At 43.9% G+C, this 19902-nt stretch overlaps 1 protein-coding gene across 1 annotated transcript in view; it reads left to right on the top strand.

Annotated features, from left to right (window-relative positions):
* Positions 1–19902, top strand: part of efnb1 (ephrin-B1) — a 57462-nt gene that overhangs the window by 20550 nt on the left and 17010 nt on the right. The window contains exon 2 of the mRNA XM_085171835.1: positions 4236–4513. Coding sequence (XP_085027961.1) covers positions 4236–4513 — 278 coding nt within the window. The remainder of the gene's footprint in view (positions 1–4235; positions 4514–19902) is intronic.

The following is a 19902-nucleotide window of genomic DNA, read 5'->3' as shown; positions in this document are numbered from 1 at the left end:
ATAATAGGTGGGGGGTGGGGGCGGCCATGCTGATTGTGTGGATAATGCAGAGAGAGAAGAAGTAATTGGTAAGGGAACAGATTTCCTGGTGTGATAATTACCACGCTGATATCAGGGGGAATTGAATACCTGTTGTCGTGCGTGGAGAGTGTGCATATGTTTGTTATTTTACATGGTTTTATGTATTGTAAAGGCTGAAGAGAACGAGAGAGTAATTATGCGCCCAGCTGCAAAATCGAGACATTAAGAGAAGAGCCGGTGCCTGCATCTGGGGGCCGGCACGGAGGAATTAACTGTGTATACGTCGCAGAAATGTAATTGATTTTAATTGATATGTATGGCATGTTCGAGCTGCTGCTCAGGAGGAACAAATCAATTTGACACCATTCTGTTGATATGAGCCGTCTCTGCCCCTTTCTCTCTCAGTTCCTGTGCCTCGGGTCCATTCATTCAGCGGCCGAGGCTGCCTGCCAGCGCAACGCTCAGGGCAGAGGCTCGGGCTGACTGGATGGGGGTGGAGAACATGGCGGTGGTGGGGGGAGATTGAGGCTCTGTAAGGGGTTTTGAGTGGGCCTTAGTGTAGGCGGCGTTTTATATGAAAGTCGGTGAGGGCAGGGTGCTTGAATAGGGGTGGCTGGGAAGTTGAGCTGGGAAGGCCTAGGATGCACCCCACAGTGCTTTTGTGTGCTCTCACATCCGTGTGTGTGTGTGTGCGCGCATATGGGAAGGTGGGTGGGGGGTGTAGCATATTTGAGATCATGTGCTCATATTCACCATTGGAATGTAAAAAGAAAAGGGTGGGAGGGTGGGGGGTTCTCCTCTCTTTTTGCTTCGTTGTTTTCTGTTCCCTCTCCACCACAGCGTAGGTATGTTTGCATAAGCTCTTTACAGGATTCAGCATGCTGTGGAGCCATCCAGATGAAACAAAACCAACCTCATTTGGTTGTTTTGAAAATGATTCTCTTTATTTTGCTTGGTTCAGGCAGATCCACCTCGTTTGACATGAGGGGAATAAAGGCTCTCTCACGTTCAGGGTCATTTCCCAGAAACATTATTTGTATCTGCACAGCTCTTCCTCTGTGCGCTCAACCTTCTTTCATCAACAGGTCTTAAAAAGTCTCCAGACAACATGAATGAAAGATGCAATTCACCCCCACCCCACCGCCAACCCCCTTTTTTCCCTTTTCGACCTCCTCAAAAGTACAATAATCTTCAGTCACTCGTCTCCTCCTCTTCATTGCGTGGCTGTGTGTAGCACCGGAGTGGCGCTGATTAAGCCAACAGAGAGACAAACAGGAGACAAAGTCCCAGCCCACCAGTTTAGTTTCACATCCTGGACTGGAGCTGGGCCGCAGCTTGCCAAGTGGAGGGCTTTTAAACTGGGCTAAACACTAATTGCTGCCCTATTTCTTTTATGTTGCTTCTTTCCCATCTGCGATGGCGCTTCCAGACCTCCACAGCAGCCAGAGCCTCATTATAGCAGACAGTTAACAAAGGCTGGGAAACAGAAGCGGAGAATTCACTTAGGATAGCTATCTAACTGCCAACTAGGAGGCCTGCTCGGAAAATTGAATCAATGACAGGGGCCGGCTCACGATGAAATCCTTCAGGGATATTAAGATATTAAGATTTTTTGGAAATCTTAATTATTCATCTAAATTGTTGCGGCTCGCTTTGATAACGGAATAAATGGCCTGTAAAAGCGAGGAGTCCAGTGTGAGGCTACTCGTTTTAGTTGCTAGCCAGGCTTTTAAATGTTTGAATCAGAACATTTGACCAAAAAAACCCAAAAAATTGCCAACAATTTCCCTACAAAGAAAACAGAAACTGCAAGCTACTTGTTGAGTGAAACAAACAGCAGTGTAATCATGATGTTTGCCTCCTCTTTCTCCTTTTTCCCCCTGCTCTGTGGTTTCATGCTTGTTTTTCTGTAGGTGTGTGTGTGTGTGTGTGGAGAGAGAAGCGGGGGGAGGATGGAGAAAGGGGTGGTGGTGATGAGAGAAAATCGGAATGAGGGAAATGTTGAGGAGGTGAATGAGAGGGAAGGATAAAGCAATGGGGAATGAGATTGTGGAGTAGAAATAGAGGGGGCTGGGGGTAGATGGAGGAATAGCGAGAAGGTGGGGAGGGGAGGGGTGGTCAGTAACAAAGCCTAATGTTGCCATGGAAACTTGTTTATGCCTCACTGATGCATCTTGTAGATCCAATTAGAGACTGATTGTGTCTGTGTCTTCATAGACATACGCACGTGTAACTGGGCACAGCACACACACACATGCACACGCACACGCGCATGCATGAAAACATGGATGCATGCATACACACAAGTGCACGAGCACACAAGCGCATGCAAATTGTTGCTGCTGAAAATAGGCAGATTGTCGGGAGACGTAGGACAAAAGGATACCCCGAGTTCCCTCTCTCTTATCGGCCCTTGAATTTGCACAACCCCTCCCCTCAACCTCCACCCCCATGAGCCTCAGACAATGGCGGCCAAATAACGTCTCACCCGCTTCCAAGCGTTGTATAAGACCCCCCCCCCACATACCCACCATCCCACACATGCTTTCATGACATCATATTCAGCCGGACTGACAGAGAGGATTTTGACCACTTTGCATGTCTCTTATCTTATATCTCATATCTCTTTTGTGAATGAACTCATATGTTTGGTAATGACCCTGTCTGAGATGAATGGCCATGAATGGTAATCCAATCATGTTAATTTTCATGGGGGGGGGGTTTCTTCTGAAGATTGAAGACTTTTTAAAAGATCATTTCTTACAATGGGTGGGTGTTTGCCAGCGTTTAACATCATCAGAGGAGGAAGATTGGTGATCAAACACCACCACCGCCGTTGCCTCCCCCTCCCCCCAATAAGCTCGACCACGCTCGCGCACTTACACTATCAGGCATCAGTTCTCTACTTTCATCCGGGGCTGTCTGAGGAGTCAGTTATTTACTGGTGAAATGATGTGTGTGACGATGAAATGAGGGGCTGTAGATAAGGTGAGATTACACTGTGAAGGGTAAAAAAAAGAGGGAAGAGACTGTGAGGGGGGGGGGGGGGGGACAGAGAGGGGCCCAACCCCTGATGTCTTGTTAAAACACAAGGGATCAGAAAAAACAACAAATGCATCGCGCGTTGCTAAATCCTGCTTAAATCCGCTGGCATGGGCAGATCTAGCAGATAGCCCTGCTGCTGTGCTCGCTGTCTGCGCCCATGACGCACGCACGCACACAGACACGTACACGTACATAAACACACCCGTGGTCAGTCCGGCTGTCTGGGTTAATGCTTGGCTAACTGGGACAGCAGAGTTGAACCATGTTGACATTTTAAGCCTCAAACAAGTCCAGAACAATGATTCAGCCCGTCCAGCCCCCACCCCACATCAGACTGCAACCTCAGCCCATTTTGCTGACCGCACATACACACACACACAGGCAGGCGTGCATAAACATACACACCACTGCCCAAACATACTGCTTAGTACTTGGCGTGTCCCCTCCGCCTCCTCTCTTCACACACACTTACAGACAAACACACACTGGGTCTCCTCCTGTTCCCCACCTTTAGTGAATAAAGGAGAACAAGAGCTGATCTGATTGAGTTGGCAGCAGAGAGCGAGGTGGAGAGGTACAGTAAGGCCAGATGGATTATCTTAATCCTTCAGTAGATGATCACGGCAGAGGGGAAGATGAACCGGGAAGCTGTAAGCTCCCAGCAGACCCCTGGTACAATGTTTTCCTCCAGAGATGCAGGCTACTGAAGTAGATGCCATGTGAATACCACGCCGACAGGCTGGTATTATCCGAAACTTAAAAAATCTGAAATTATGAAGAAGCTTTTTTTCAAAAATGTGATGTAATCCCACCCGTACGGCCGTTTCTGTGGCGGCCATTTTGTGTCAGGCCATCTTGTTTCCCTTCTCGCAAACTTTTGGTATGCTTTGATTCATATCCAAGTATGAGAAGGAACTTAAGGGGATTTGTGTGAAACACACTAATGCTGAACAATGTCAAGCTGCTACATGTAGTGTTTTTGCGGGGCTAAATTAACTGCGCTCTGCCTAAAAGGCCATGCCAGACAAATCTAAACCCATAACTCCGACAGCTCAAAGTATTAAGGCTGTATAAACTGTTGCTGAATTATGCGCCTGCTTTTCCAGACTTAGTTTTTTATGTGTTTGTAACAATTTATTTTCTTTTTCTCGCCCCCTCCCCACTCTCAGGTTTGTGGCTGGAAAAGGCCTGGTGATTTACCCCGACATCGGGGACAAGCTGGATATCATCTGTCCCAAAGCGGACCAAGGGAGAGACTACGAATACTACAAGTTGTATCTGGTGAAGAGGGAGCAGGCGGAGAGCTGCAGTACAGTCCTCGATCCTAACGTCCTGGTCAACTGTAACAAACCCGAGAAGGACATCAAGTTCACCATCAAATTTCAGGAGTTCAGCCCCAACTACATGGGCTTGGAGTTCAAGAGGAACGTCAACTACTACATCACCTGTAAGTTTGTCGTGAAAGATGATTTATTGTTGATATTTAGCTTTTTAACCTTCATTTAACCGCAGAGGCCCGACTGAACGATCTGAGTAATAATCTCTGCTTCACACTCAGTTACACACAGTCACACCTGGGAGTTTCCTAGGAAAACTGCATTTTAATGGCCACTGCAGCAGCACCACAGCAGCAGCTAGAGAGCAGAGCGGTATTAGGTGTTTAGGATGGAAATGTTCCATATCATTACGGGACCTTAAAGTGGCAACCTTGACTGACTGCTGAATGTTGGGTTTTTTATTTTTTACATTTTTGTGGTGGGAAAAATAGAATTTTCTGCAGTCGTCTAAAGTCACCGAGTAGATTTACTGCTGCTATTTAGTTCTGCGCTCGGGCACTGTTTCGACATTTCACTTAAAGTTTTCAGCCTGATTCTACTTTATTCTTTCAAACTGCTGTTTTACAGAGAACAACACTACGGTAAAAGCAGCTATATTGCAGTTCCCACTAGATGCAGCGTTTTAGGTTTAAATATTGCTTTTTTGCTAAAACGTCAGTAATAAAAGAAACACTTGTCTGTTTCTGTTTTACTGACCGCCAGCTGTCTAAAAAAGCACAGGAAGCAGTTGACTTATTTATTCTAGCTTTTCCTCGAGCTCATACAGAAGAAAAGGCTTCAAATCTTTTGGAAATCTTTTTAAGCCTGAACATTACTGCCCTTGTTTGGTCTGAGATGACTGTGACAGTTACTTAATACACTGTTTTTAGTTTGTTTAGCTTTGAAGTTTATTATGTTGGACCTCAGTCTTTTATAACATGTATGTGTGTATATTTACTTTACATACGTGCATTTGTGTGCATATTATTATATGCTGTTTGAAGTTAAATAAAGGTTAATTTAACACAACATAAATAATTAGAATGCAATTATATTATAATAATATGAGGTAATATTTCATTAAATTTCCTAAAAAATAAAAAAGTACTATTTTTTTCTACGTGATGGAAATGCAAAAATACAGTGCATTTGTTGCACTCTTATTTGATCGCTTCCACTAACTCGAGTGAACCTTTTCATCACCAGAGCGAAACGTTTCAGACAGATGGGCGTGCGATAATGCCAAATTTGTCACAGAGAGGCAGCTGAACATATATGGAGACTTCAGTTTGCAAAGATAAATAAATAGTGAACAGTTTGGGCTTAAATGTAGCTTTTCTTTTACGGAAATGTGTATTTTCTCTGTAATTAGTGCCAAAAGTAAAGTAAAACTGTAAAGCTATTTTTGGGAAAATATTCTGGAAAATTATTAAGAAATTACAAACTTGTAGAATTGGAGTTTTTTGCCCTTCCATCTAATGTGTACTTTTACCATATTTTCTTTAATAATAATGCTTGTGTAGTGTTAAATTTACTTACTAAAAAATTAAAGATTGTAGATTGGGCAAACTTCCCCTACACATATTTTTTAGACACTGTCAAAATAAATTATTACTGCTTCCTTATTATAGGTGACTATTTTTGCAGTGACGCTGGAACAATAGCAGAGTCTTGCTCTCTGGTTGGCTTTAGGACAGATCTTTTAATTTGTAACCTCACTGGTTTGTGTATGAGTAAAGGACTTTTAGTAGAGGGTGTCAAAGGAACTGGGTCAGTCACTGTACTGGGTGGCGGTTGCTGCCTTTCACACAGATTCCTGCTCGTGTAATTTGATGCCGTAGTAATTACCTCAGAGTTAGCAGTGGGTGTAAGAGCTGGAAGGAGTTCTCGTGGTTGGACTGCTCCTTTACGTACTATATTTTCCTTTAAGGATTGAGGCTCAGCAGGGGGAAAAAACTGATGGGACCGTGTCTATCTCTAAACTTGGCTGTGTAAATCTGCTTCACCCAAGTGTCTGGTTGAGTAATTTAGCGCTGAAGTAATGACCAGTGGTTTAACAGGTGGGGTTAGAGGAGCCGGAAAATCCAGAAGCACAGCAGTGTCTGGTTCTTTGGTGGGTTTGAGGTCTTTCTCCTGGAGAATGTAGAAAACCTCAATCCTGTTACTCCGAACCTTTGGAAAAAGGTTGATGTTTGACAAGGGGTGATTTAGAAACAAGTCAGACTTTTGGGATCTTGGGCTGAAACGTGCCATTTTAAAATGGACAGGACCATTTTAAACCTGATGGAATAGGAGAAGTTGTCCTGATAATCCTCAATAACCGGAGCCCAGACCCTGGAAGATACCAATACCGGTCGGCCGCCTCATCCTGCTTCTCTCTAAATACATCGTATGCCATGTTTTGGGATTTTAGGACGTCCCTAGGTTCGAGTCATCAGAATTGAAGCTGTTAGTAATTGTGCATCAAATATAGCTTGCTAAAAATTTACAGGTTGGACTGTGGAGCATCTGGCCTTGAAACCTCATTTATTATTTGTATTTACCTGAAAAACTCACACCTGAAAAACCAGATATAAAGTGCAGTTTTGACACATTTAGAAGATAAAATCATTACGAATTTAAAGCAACTATTATGGATCCTCTTTTGGTTTCTAGCCTTGCCAGCATGAGAAGAGGCTTGGCAACATTTTCATCAAAATCCTCCAGTTTAAACTCCCAAAGCCTTCAAAGAGAAACAAAAACAGGGGTTTTATCTCAGGTACTTTACTTCATTGCAAACAGTTTAACTTGTAGGGGCGGTTGGTTTGTATATGTCTTATTAACTCACTGTCCTTTTGCCGTCCTTCAACACAAGGATTATCATGTCTTCAACAGCCTTATTTTCTGTCTGACGTTGGAGGAGTTCTATCACTAGTGGGATCTAAAAAAAACATAAAGCATATGATTCACACTTAAATGCACTCTGATAAGACTGCAGCAGACATTCATTGTTAGTTTTGGCTTGGTGGTAACAGTAAATCTCACCTGACATCTTTTAACTGTTGATAAGCCAGCCGAGCTGCAGAGGCAGATCGTGCATGAGCTTATCAAAAAAACAACGTTAATTTGTTTTATTCGGGAAAGTCGAAAGACAACATGCATTTTTACTGTATATTATGTTTGTTTAGAACCACTCATTAATGCTCTGCAGCCTGAAAGTCGACTAGGAGGAACTCTTGAAGCTCTTATCTGAACTGAGCTGTTTCTGTCATAAGCAGGAATCAGCACAGATGTGCATCAGAAGTTGCACCACCACCACGTCTTTACTGATATACACTGAGGTTTCAGAACGTCATCAAATGTCGTCTTTATCGGGGATGGAGCTAATGATTTCAATCTGCAAAAAGATGAAACACTTGCTGTTTTTGTCTTTTTAATGTGATTCTGCACATAATAACATACTGAGCTAATAAAGGAAAATAAGGCCTTGTTTCGCTTACTTAGGCTCTAATTTTATCTTCTGTTTGTATTTTTTTTAAAAGTTGTCTGACTTTAAAACATTTCTAAAATTAGACGTCAAGCTTTGCTTGATCTTGTCTCAGAAAACAGTCAGTCAAAGTCTTCATTGCATCTGTGATTTATTCTGAAACTATTAGAGATGACTCTGACTTTAGAAACACACTCTCTAAACTCATGCAACAAGCTGCTGTATGCCAGAGGATGACTGGCACAATGAGAAATTACTGCAGGAAAACATGGACCCAGTACCAGTCTCCTCTAATGAGGCGTGATACATAACAGTGTTTTATCCAACACATAATTAACTTTTTTAATATTTCCAAATATTCACAAAACACGATTAATCTCCTTATGTTACATTTTTCCCAAATAAGAACATAAGTCTTCCTTGTATTGTTTAACTGTATAAAATGAAACTTTGGGTATAAAACATCTCCAAAGTTCAGATGTGTAGATTTTAGTCTCACAAGTGGCTTCTGTTTTTTTCACACTCTCCACACACACAAATTAAATCGCACATATGTTTCTCTTTTCATGTGTAGCGGTTCAATCGATACTTGCGAACTCCCCCTCACAAACGGGGATGCAGAGAAGCATGAAGCTTGTGATGTTATCAAGGGACGTTTTTAGAGAGGGGTGGGCTGCTGTTTCAACGCTTCTCGTGGTCTTTTAGAAATATTTCTTTGAGCTTTATTACGCCCACATGTCTTGCAGATAACACCTTGGGCATTTTTTATTTTTATTTTTGGGCGTCTTCCTCAAAGTTTTGCTAACCAGCTGTTCGCAGAGCTTCTCCGCATATTGTCTCCCGATTACTTCATAAATATTTGAGCGAACTTTATTAATGGCACATGCATCTCCGTGCATCTCGACTGCGGTTTGAGCGAACATCAGCTTTACTTTAGCTCGAATGAGCTTTTCTGCAACGTTCTCTTGTGTCTCTGCTCCGTAACAGCATTCCTGCTGATGCGTGTTTTTTTATGTAAGCATTAGGAGCACTTAACACTCTCTCCATAGTGTTTTCTCACAGAAGCAGTTGTAAATCCTTCACGGGGGAGTCTGGTCGTGCAGAATCCAGCCTGATGGTGGATCATTATTAGGCTCATATACTGTAACGTTTTCGTGTCAGCAGTAATCGGATGTAGTATTTGTCTTGGTATTATGGTAATGTTGTTGTCCTTTGCAACAGGAAAAGCTTGTTTTATTTATTCCACCGCAGCCTGTGCATACACCGTGACACACTTCATCTATCATTTAGATAATGGCCATGCGTGGCTGGCGCATATGTGTGTGTGTGTGTGTTATGTGTGCATTTCCTTGAGGGCGCAAGAGAGAATAAGTACCTGCATTGAACGCACCGCCTGCTTTACCTGTGCAGCAGTGCACTGTGTGTGTGTGTGTGTGTGTTGAGGCCCCCTTAGGCAAGCTTATCCCTGCCTAGAAGATGTGAGTAGGTTATCCCAGTGACTCTGTGGGAATGTGGTCCGGTCAGCCAGCAGAGCGGTGTAAATCTGCTCTGTGTATAATGACCTGGCTTATCTGCTCTGATTAACGGTCAGACGGGAAAGACACCGTTTGAGATCAGAAGAAGACGCACAGGGGAGTGGACATTCCACTCAATCTACTGCCAGTCTTTTTCTTGTCCACACCCGACCTCCAGTCTGACTCCGTGGCTCTGTTAGCCCCTTTATCATTCGCACACCCCCACTCCCATCCTTTACCTCGTCTCTTACCGTGGGGCAGAATAGGCAACAAAAGGTTTGGGGTAAAGTAAGCACCAAATGGTGAGCGTGTGTGTTGACTCTGGTGATCACCACAGGGGATCCCGTCCACTCATCCCAGCCCCGCTTTTACAGGAGTCATGGTGGGTTTAAAGGTCAAAATTCATGGCCAAAGGGGTCACGGAAACACAGCAGGGAGGTCAGTAATGATAACCCTGCACTGATCTTAATCCCAGACCTTCAGTTTCCCCCATGCCAGCTATGTACACACACATAAACACACATACACATTCCCACCCCATCCAGGTGTAAAAGGGGACAAACTGGTTATATTTCATTGCGTTGTCTAAACACGTGGATTTCGAACGAGCTGTTTGTGAGCAAAATGACTGCGGCGCGTTTAGGGGTTAGAGGCAGGAGAGAGGTGATTTTAGACAGGAGGCTTTTAAAGGAAAAGGAAATATAATGGGGAAAATGAGCAACAGAGCGGTAAGAGAGAGAGGGAGGACAAGCATACACGCCTGTACAAATATATACATAGGCACTCTTTATATGTCACCTAGCAGGAGCCAAAAAAAAAATAGTCCCTTCATTTTCTCTCCCATTCGCTCCTCATTGAGATAATGTAGCGTGACTGCTTGGTTAGACGTTTGCAGTGGTTAGCCGGGCCGGTAAAGCTCTGCTAGATATAAGGGAAAAAAGGCCACGAGGCAGGAGACGGAGGCAACCTATCGTGGTGCACTTCTCCTCTTCCCGTGTAGCGGGGCAGAGTAAGCCTGATGCTTCCCGACAGCTGTCACTCTCCATCACAGTGTACCATCATGGACACTGACACGCACATACTTCCCCACCAGAATGCTGCCGCAGTGGAGCACACATTGTCTCACCTCCACAAGATATGCCCCACTGGAAGAGAGAAAGTAGGCAGGAACGGGGAGAGGGGGGGAGCAACCGAAAAGGAGGAGAAAAAAAAAGCCCAAAAACATTGTTTCTGCTCACAGCAAACAGTCAAGCTGATTTTATTTCTTTGACTTTCCACATAAATCTGTCGGAACACCTTCTGATTGTTTGTTCTGGAAACAGAAAGAGACTGTTGTTGTCGTCTGAGAATAAGTCAGTCACGAAAGAGCCGTATTTATCTCCCAAAACACTTAAAGATGGGTGCTTATCCAGTATTTGAAAATCACTGCTCGAGAATATCTGACAAACTGCATTTGACACACTGAGATGATTTTTTTTTTTTCATTTCCGTGGTGCTCACGCCTCATAGTATGCTTTTTGATGTGGACTCTCCTCTACATAAGTATCTCTATTATTTATATTTTTGCTTCAGCCCACACATAATACCCCTCCATCCAATTCAATTCAATTCAATTCAATTTTATTTATATAGCGCCAAATCACAACAAATGTCGCCTCAAGGCGCTTCATAGATACAGAGAAAAGCCCAACAATCATATGACCCCCTATGAGCAAGCACTTTGGCGACAGTGGGAAGGAAAAACTCCCTTTTAACAGGAAGAAACCTCCGGCAGAACCAACCACCACTTATAGCAGTCATCTTCCCCCTGGATAACATTCGCATATATAAGAATTTTTTTTTTGGCCTTGGAGTTGTTGGAGGTTGAGGATGAAACCCTGGGCTCGGCTGCAGAAGATCACAAGATCCTCCCTTGCCCCACATTTGAATGCAAGGACATAAACTCTCTATCATACCTCGCATGCACTAATGCAAGGTTCACGACTTTGGGAAGCTGGAAACACGCATACAAATGCAAAGGCACGTACACAGCCGAATAAATATACATCGACACTAGTGGCTCGATTATGATGTAGCGCAATAACAGTAATCTGATTAGAAAAAAAGTGTTAAATGTCATCTTTTAGAGTTAACATAAAATTACCATAATCAAATCACAGGCACTCAGAAACAAGGCAGCTGCAGTTGTCAGCTGAGCATTTAAACTACACAAAGGCATTTTGATTGTCAGATTATAGAGATGCAAATAACTCGCACATTTCTTAACTGGCAATTAAATGAATTTTTTTGTCAAGAAATGATAACTGTTAACATCTGGTAGCCTCCCTCTGTAAAAATCACACTGAAATATTTTAATTACAAGCAAGAGGCTCCGTGTAGGATTTTCCTTTTGCATCAATTATGGCCTCTCCTACATACTTATTATAAGTAGAGAACAAAAGCTGTATTGTTTCATTGCATATTTATCAGATTGTGGACATTGAAGAACCCCCCCCCCAAAATCTCTGACAGGCACTGAAATAATAATTTGTATTGTTGGCAAACATTTCTGTCTGTCCTGTTTTGTAAAACATTACAGTTTAAAAGCATAAAAGACTCTAAAAGCAATATTAATGAAGCAGTTTTAACATCCTTTTGATTCAAAAGTTATAAATAGCATTCGTAAAAGAAGCAAAAAACAAAAGATGCCTCGAGTAACCCTTAAATTTAATCATACATGATTAAGTTCAGTGTGTGTTTAAAGTTATTGAGTATTGATCGTAGAGAGTAATAGTTGTTGATTGACTAAATAACTGTCATTGATGTTACTGATTACAGGTTAAAGCGGCTAATCAGTAAGCTTTAAAGGATTCCATTTTCAAAAGTAAACCCCGCTAACAGGTCAGGTTATCACCGGTGAAGCATCATGGCCTGGACTAAGGAGATTTAACCCCCACCACCACCACCCTCCCCCGTGAGTGAACATAGCCCAGTGTTTATTAGAGTGCCAGTGTAATATATGACTTTCTGCTTGCTTTGCAAATCTATCCGGGCCGCCTCTGCTAGCTCTCCTTTGGATATTTCATTCAGAGAGGGTTAGCAGGCACAGCATGATTGTCGCTGGTTATTGCCTTTCGTTTATTACAGAAGAGTTTGTTTAGAGTCGGGGCGGGGGGGGGGGGGCATTGAAGGATTGTGGGGGGGGGGGGGGCTTTTTTTGGTAAGTGGAGGGGGGGGGGGCTGCTCATGTGACTGTACAACTGAATGGTAACCATTGGTTACGACTGAACCCGTTGCTGCTAGATGAAGCTGATATATTCATGTATTCATCTCAATTAGTCCTCTCCGTGCATCCCCCAAACGCAGACACTCATCCCTCCTCGGCTGTGCTCCGCGCTGATCTTATTAGAATATTTTTATCCTGCACGGATGCGAGGCCTCGCGCTCTGCTCTTTCCTGCGATGTCATTCCTCGTTTCCACCCCTTAAACCATCCGTCCTCTGCTCTCACGTTTCAAAATTTTATGTGTGTGTGTGTGTGCATTTGCAGGTGCTGTGGGAAGTCTGTTCAAGTCGTTTTTGTTAACCGCTATCTTAGATCTCCTCTCAGCACAGAGGCCACGAGAGACCGCAGAGCTGACTCAGAAGCAACAACACTGTTGATTTTTTTTTTTTTTTTTTAGTTTTTTTTTTCCAACCCTCTCATCTAGCACAAACTCATTTGTCGAATTACTATTTCTCCAGGAGCGATTTTCAGTTGTCAAACGTGGCTTCCTGGGCTTGTTTTAATTTCATCCTCTATGCTGAAACAACCTCTGTGGTTTTTACAACCCCTAAAATAGCTTCAGGCAAAAAGAAGGGGAGGCATATTAAGACTGCTGGGTAGCTGCATTTTTGGAGTCCGCGATGATTAGGAAAAGTAAATGTAGGACATGGAAAGACGAGCGTCAATGTCCATAAGGCAAATTATACTGGACAATGGCGTATCGCTTTAAAAAAAAAAACCACGCAAGCAGAAACACGGGATAAAACAATGAAGGCCCGTAATCTAAAACACTCTGGAAATGCATATTTTCTTTTCCATCAGAGATTGTCTGAGGTTGTTTGCCCTCTGCGTTGCCAACAACACATATTCTCAGTGTCTTTCTTCTCTGGCCAATAACTGAGCTCAAATCACAGCTCTGTGTCTGTCAGATGGAGCTCGCTCTGCCTCTCCACCATCCCTAGAACAGCGGTTTGTCTTTTCCAAGGCACACTCTGAAATGGCTTTGTTTTCCGACAGCCATTCAGTGGCACCCTCAGCCAGGGCCTGCCAAGAAGTCCGCCTCCCCCGAGCTGGAGCCCGGACTTGTTTACACAAACTCATCGGAGAAATATGGATGTATAATTATAGAGGCTGTTAGTTTTAATGTCGCATCCTCGCTATGGAAACCCACTGCGTGCTTGGTCAGCTCCGATGAGGGGTGGCTGATGAAACTCTGACCGGGTATGGCGTGAACATTTCTGTGGGAAGAGTTTTAGGGGAACGAGATAGAAGGGGAGGGGGGCAACTTCTTGATGGAATCGAATCAACACAGAGCAAAGCAAACAAACATGAATCACAAGGCGGTGATAGAGATTGCTGTGGTTGTCCAACGCATAAATACAGAGTCTAAATACTGCTCTGCAGGCCAGGACCAAACCCGTTTCTGTGAATTCAGCTCAGCGGCAAAATGTCCGTGTTCCATTCCAGCACGACCACAGGCACACAAACACAGTAACAGGAGCAGACAAACACACAAGAAGCGTGTGCGTTTGTGTGTGCATGCATGCGCGCCCAACACACAGGCATAAATAAGCACAAAGCCACATAAGCAAATTCAAATATATATATACTCATAAGCTCACACTAGATTGCAAATAGATGCTTGCACAAAAACACAATCTGCTCGCACACATCCGTCCTCCATCTCTCTCCCTCTCCACAGATTTGCTTGCCTAATAGAAGCTGCTGTATGCATTGTGCTGTAGCTCAGCACGAGATATTCTCAGTCAGCTGTCCCACGAGTGAAAAGCGTGCACGCTGTCGGGAGCTTGTGCACGGGTGCCACAACGATTGGTTGTTTGGATGGATGGATGCTGAAAAGAAACGTGTCTTCAAATGAATATGTGTTGCGTTTTGAGTTCAGGCTCGCGCCGCCTCTCGCAGCGACTCGATGATTTCGTACATGTTTTTTCCCCCCCAAACCCATGGGTCCAATTTCTCTCCATCTCTTTTCTGTTCGTCTCCCCCCCCCCCCCCCCCCCCCAACCCCCTTCCGTGCAACTTAATCTACCTCTCCATCCGCCTTTGCTGTTCCACCTATTTTCTCTCCTCCTAAGATCACCCCTCCACCCTCTCCCATCCCTCTTGCACAGTGACAGATTCTTCAGGAAACTGTTTCGAGTAAGCTAGACATTTTTGTGTGTGTCTGTCTGTGTTGTAGCTGTTTATATTGTGCTTGGGGGCACCAAGGCGGTGGGGCGGTGGGGGGGATCCTGAGCCTCAGTCTCTCTCCGCTCATCGGACTAGAGGTTAAGCTCCTGAGCTCTTTTGCTGGCCTGTGCCAAAAAAACACTGGTCCTCGATCAGCGCCGTCTTTACCGTGTAAACGATACCAAGGATCAGGAGAGAGGAGAAAGAGAGGATGTAATCAGTGTGTGTGTTTGTGCATGTTTGTATACGCGTGTCAATTGCTTGCCTTTGTGCATATTAGGATGTAATCAGCAGCATGTTCTCTGTGGTCTGCTGTGTTTTTCTGATTGGGGTTTTTTGGGTGGTTAACGGGGGGAAAGGGAGGAAAAAGCGTGTTTCTTTCCCTGCTTCTTGTGTTGCAAGCCTGGCCTCAATGCCCGAGAAGCCGAATTGCGGTTTTGGAGCCTTGCTTGGAGCCCTGGCACTTTTCACATCAGCTCCATTATACTCCCCACACCCACTTTAATATTGCTATATATCTAAAAAAAAAAAAACAATATAAACATATGTACACACACACATATATATATATATATATATATATATATATATATATATATATATATATATATATATATATATATATATATATATAAAATATATAATATATAATCCATCTGCCCATGTGCCACCATGTGTCTCAGGTTTGATCATGTGCGTTTTACACTGCATGTCAGCTGCAGTCAGCTTTGCTCAGTCGCCTCCATGTTAGCAGGTACAGGAGATTCCCCCGGGGCCCAGGCACACAGGCTCACACGTTAATGTGCAAAAATTCACACACGCGGGCACACACACACACACGTGTACGATCGCAGGGACACGTGCACGCCCACACACCTGTGCACTGTCCTCTCTCTGTCTGTCTTTGTTCTGCTTTTTGCAGATTTTGTTTTTGTGGACAACAGATGGACCGACGTCGACTCTGTCCTCCATCACAAGTACACCCTCTGTCTCTTTCACTGACATCTCTCTCTCTGCCCTCTATCTCACTGCCTTTACATTATAATCTCTCCATCGCTGCAACACATCATCAGTTAGTTACTGAGCGAGAAAAAGCTCCAATCGCTGATTATTGCAGGATCTCTTTTTCGGGGGGGTTGTTTTTGTCGTCAATTGAGTAATATCTCTCAGCTTTTTGATGGAAGCTGCTTTCTGACATCTTGTAACAATTAATCCACGTTTAGCTGAATTTTTCCCTTTTGATGTTGCTCACACCTGATTATTATACAAGCAGCATCATTAGCCTGAAGGCAGTTTTCTCACCTGGGTCAGTGCCTGGACTCTGCATCCTTCCCGTCCACCGGTACGGTTCCTTCTGACTTAGATTGCCTCATTTGGTTTGTTTTGCATCGCCTGTTTGAGAGGGGAAACGCTGCGCCTGCAGTAGGAATTATTGTTTGTTTGTTGGTTTCTCCATCTTTGATGTGTGTTATTGTGCCGAGAAACACCGGGCTCGCTCAGCTGTCATAACTCTCCTCTGGAGGCCGTATTGAAAAGGTCAGCAAAAATGAAGCTCCTCTCTTGGGGGAGGATGAATGGATATGGTATAAGAGAGCCGCACAGACACACGAGAGCCTCGCACACTTAAAAATGTAAATGCATTACAAACATTTTGTACACGTCAGCGTGAGTGAACGTCGAGTTCGTCGACGTGCTTCATTGCTTCACCTCTGGTTTCTCTCGCAGCAAGGTCACTCAAAGACGGCTCCTAGAGCTAGTCTATGTTTTTTTGGACCCTCACGGCCTTTGACATGACACTGCTATCTCCCACCACATTCCGATCCATCCCAGCGGTTCTTTTATCAGGCAGCGTGGGCTGATTTGTGGCTCGTGCGCCCTCAGAGGTGGATCGAGGAGGGCGACTCCTTTCTGGAGTCCAGAGTCCCATATCGGCCTTTGTAGACGACCACAGAGGCCGGAGAAAAGACAGGGAGGATCAGGTTTATCATCTGTCGGGATTTAGCGGGTGAACCACGGTTCACCTCGTGTGATTAGCAGTGCAAATGAAGCAAGACGGAGGAAAGAAAAAAAAAAAAAACTTCAATGAGCATCCTGCTGAGGATCGAGCTTACGGGGGAACCTTGTTCATACATCTGCCTCCTGATTACACATGTGCCACCTCACAATAGCACTACCACCCACTAATGTGGATGCTGCGGGATGTTTTTAAGGACATAACTACTGGGATTTATAGTAGGCTAAGCTAAATACAAAGGCATTTTCATGAGAGAAATAATAGGATAATCAGTGTTGTCGTCCCCCCCCCTTGACAGTACAATAAGAATGAGGCCAGATTGCTGCAGTTTTGCTTTGCAAAAACAATTTATGGATTCAGCGTTCAGCAAGAGCATTGTTAATGCATTTGCTTTGGAGAAAAAAAGTTTTTAGTGCATTCAAATAAAAATGTGCTCCTCATGCATTTAACATTTGTGCAGAGAAGGCAGCAGCGTGCTATGGAAAGAGTTTTCTTCTACTTGAGGCATAGGGAAAAGGTGTCCCTCACAGTTATGGCATATAAAACCGCAGTTAGGCCTTGTCCTTCGCAGCCTGTGAAGTAATCAGCTCTCATGTCAACAGTAAGGACAAAACTTGAGAAAAGCTGAATATCTTCAGACCAGTGGTTCCCTCATTATGGTCACAGTGTGGGATAAGAAACAGCCGTTCTTTTCCATTAATGCAGAAATGACGTTTTTTCTGACTTTTTTAAAGTTGTTTTTTTTTCTCATGGATAATGGTATCTGTCCCAAAACTGGCTTCATTTAAATGCCTCATTCATTTGCTAGTTTAATTCCTCAAAACAGGCTAACGGTCATAACATTAATACTTAATACGCAACATAAAATAAATAAAAGTCTGAATGCGTGGCTTAGTAGTGGACATAATTCACACGTCAAACCACTTCTTCTCCTCTGAAGATCCCCTGTTGGTATATGTTATTCATCCCGTGTATTGAATTTTACTTTCTGATTTATCGCTGCCATTACGATTTTTGACACATTTCATGTGAGGCGCTCATTTCAGGGCAGTTACTCTTAATATTCTCAACAGATACTTGTCTATTTTGCCTGCCATCTCTCTTGGCATCTCCCCAGCTCCCCCCTTGTATAAAATGACAGTTAATAGAGAATGAAAATTGAATATTATGCTCCATTTCTTTGTGCATAACTTCCCAGAGTGAACATGACCAAATGAAATTGCAACAATGTTGAAGGGAGGTTGTTTTTTTTTGTTTTTTTTTAAATTTTATTATTATTCCAACCTGAAGTGATCATTCATGCTGCAAAACAAAGGTTCCTCATAACTAATTAGAAGTTAGTGAGGATGTTATCAGTCGGATGAAGATATGAACTGAAATACGCGGTTAGAAGTCATGTTGACGGATTGTTAATGTGGATTAATGCACATTTGGAAGATGACAGCGATAGAAAGCAAACCGAGTCTCTGGCGGGATTAACGGGACAGCAAATACAGAACTGGCTTCTGTCTTTAACAGGGATGAAACTCATGCTCATTGTTAGCTGCACACACAGGCGTGCAATCAAGCCCTGTGCACACAGACATAATGGTTAAGACCGAGATAAGCACCAACTCAGCAACTCCTATGTGAACCATATTAACCTTTAGCTTTAGAGAGCTCGTGTGTGCGCACACGTGTGTGTCCCAGCATGTGCAGCATCCCTGCTAACCTTTAGCTCGGACCAATAGGAAGGTGAAATGCCAGTTTTTTTCCTCTCTCTCTCTCTCTCTGACCTAGTTTCCCCTCTACTTATTTCTCTGAACACGCAACATTTCAGCTGCTATTAGTCAAATGATGCGCTGTCTGCTGGGGGAGTTCAGAGGCAACGGTGTGTTTGTGTGTGTGTGTGTCTGTGTAGGTGTGTGTGTGTGTCACCCGTGGCTCGTGTAGCACCCTTGAATACACTAAACTAACAGGTGAACAATGCGTATGTGTGTGCGCCCACTAAGGCTGTACCTAGGAAAAAACAAACATACCTTATTGACAAGGAACAACAGCAAACAAAGAAAAATAACAGTCACAACTGTCTGTTTTTTCAAATGGTTAAGCCTTTGTAATTACACATTTATAGATGCTGGTCATCTAAGGCAAAGAGAGTTACTCCAGGCCTCTACTTCAGGCTTTTTTCGCCCCAGTTGTTTCTCTGCAAATGATTAGTGTTAAACTGCTGAGGTTTTCTGTGGCTGCAGCTCGATGATATCGGTGAAAAGAGCCATTACTGCCAATTAGCTACTCTGTCATTAGGGAGGGTTGTGTGGGCTACTTTTAACTTCTCCACACAACAGAATATATTATAGCTAAAATAACTGGTAAAAGTTGAAATAGCCAATATCTAAAAAATGCCCCATATTGGGAGCATTGGGAGCTGTGGGTAGGCTTTAACTTTAGTTGTCGGCGTGGTTTATTAAATTTATATTGAATGCTGTTGGCGCCGTCGTTGCTTCTCATAACTTTTAATAGTGTATGCAACAGCTTATAGTATTAGGAGCTTTAAGCCTCGCCTTCCTTCGGGTTGCACAGTTTTATTGTGACAATCGATTGCATTCAGAATTCTGCACTCCCTCGGTGTGCACCTGTCAGATTGTGTGGGCTCGGGCTCGGAAGCATGCTTGCACATTTTGAGCAGGCCGCGTTTGTTTTCCCTGTGTGTTTGCAAATTTGTGCGCCTTGGATGTGTCTGCGTGCGCTCGTGCTGGGTGGGGTGCGAGAGAGAGAGAGGTTCAGGATGCGATGTGCTCTAAGACGAGTCTGTCTACATCATGTCATGTTGGAGCGCGCTCAGTCTGTTCGTGTTTGAGACAGATGACTTGCCCTGCTCCCCAAGGTCCTCCTGTTATTCTGCATCCTTTATCTCCTACCGATCCGACAGACGGCCCCGCGCCGCGTGCCTACTTTTTGTTTGTTTGCGTGTAGGTGTGCGGTATGTATGTGTGTGCGTGCAGACTCTTTGTGATCGCGCACGGGACAGTGTCGTCCTCTATCTTCGTGCAAGTGTGTGTGCGGACACGAGGGGAAGTTTGATGCTGTGTGGGAGCACAGGGGTTTTGTAGC

The sequence above is a fragment of the Neolamprologus multifasciatus genome, chromosome 2 (assembly GCF_963576455.1).
Source record: "Neolamprologus multifasciatus chromosome 2, fNeoMul1.2, whole genome shotgun sequence".
NCBI classification, from domain to species: domain Eukaryota; kingdom Metazoa; phylum Chordata; class Actinopteri; order Cichliformes; family Cichlidae; genus Neolamprologus; species Neolamprologus multifasciatus.
Note: the sequence above shows the minus strand (reverse complement) of the source record. Positions and strands in the feature narration are given on the sequence as shown.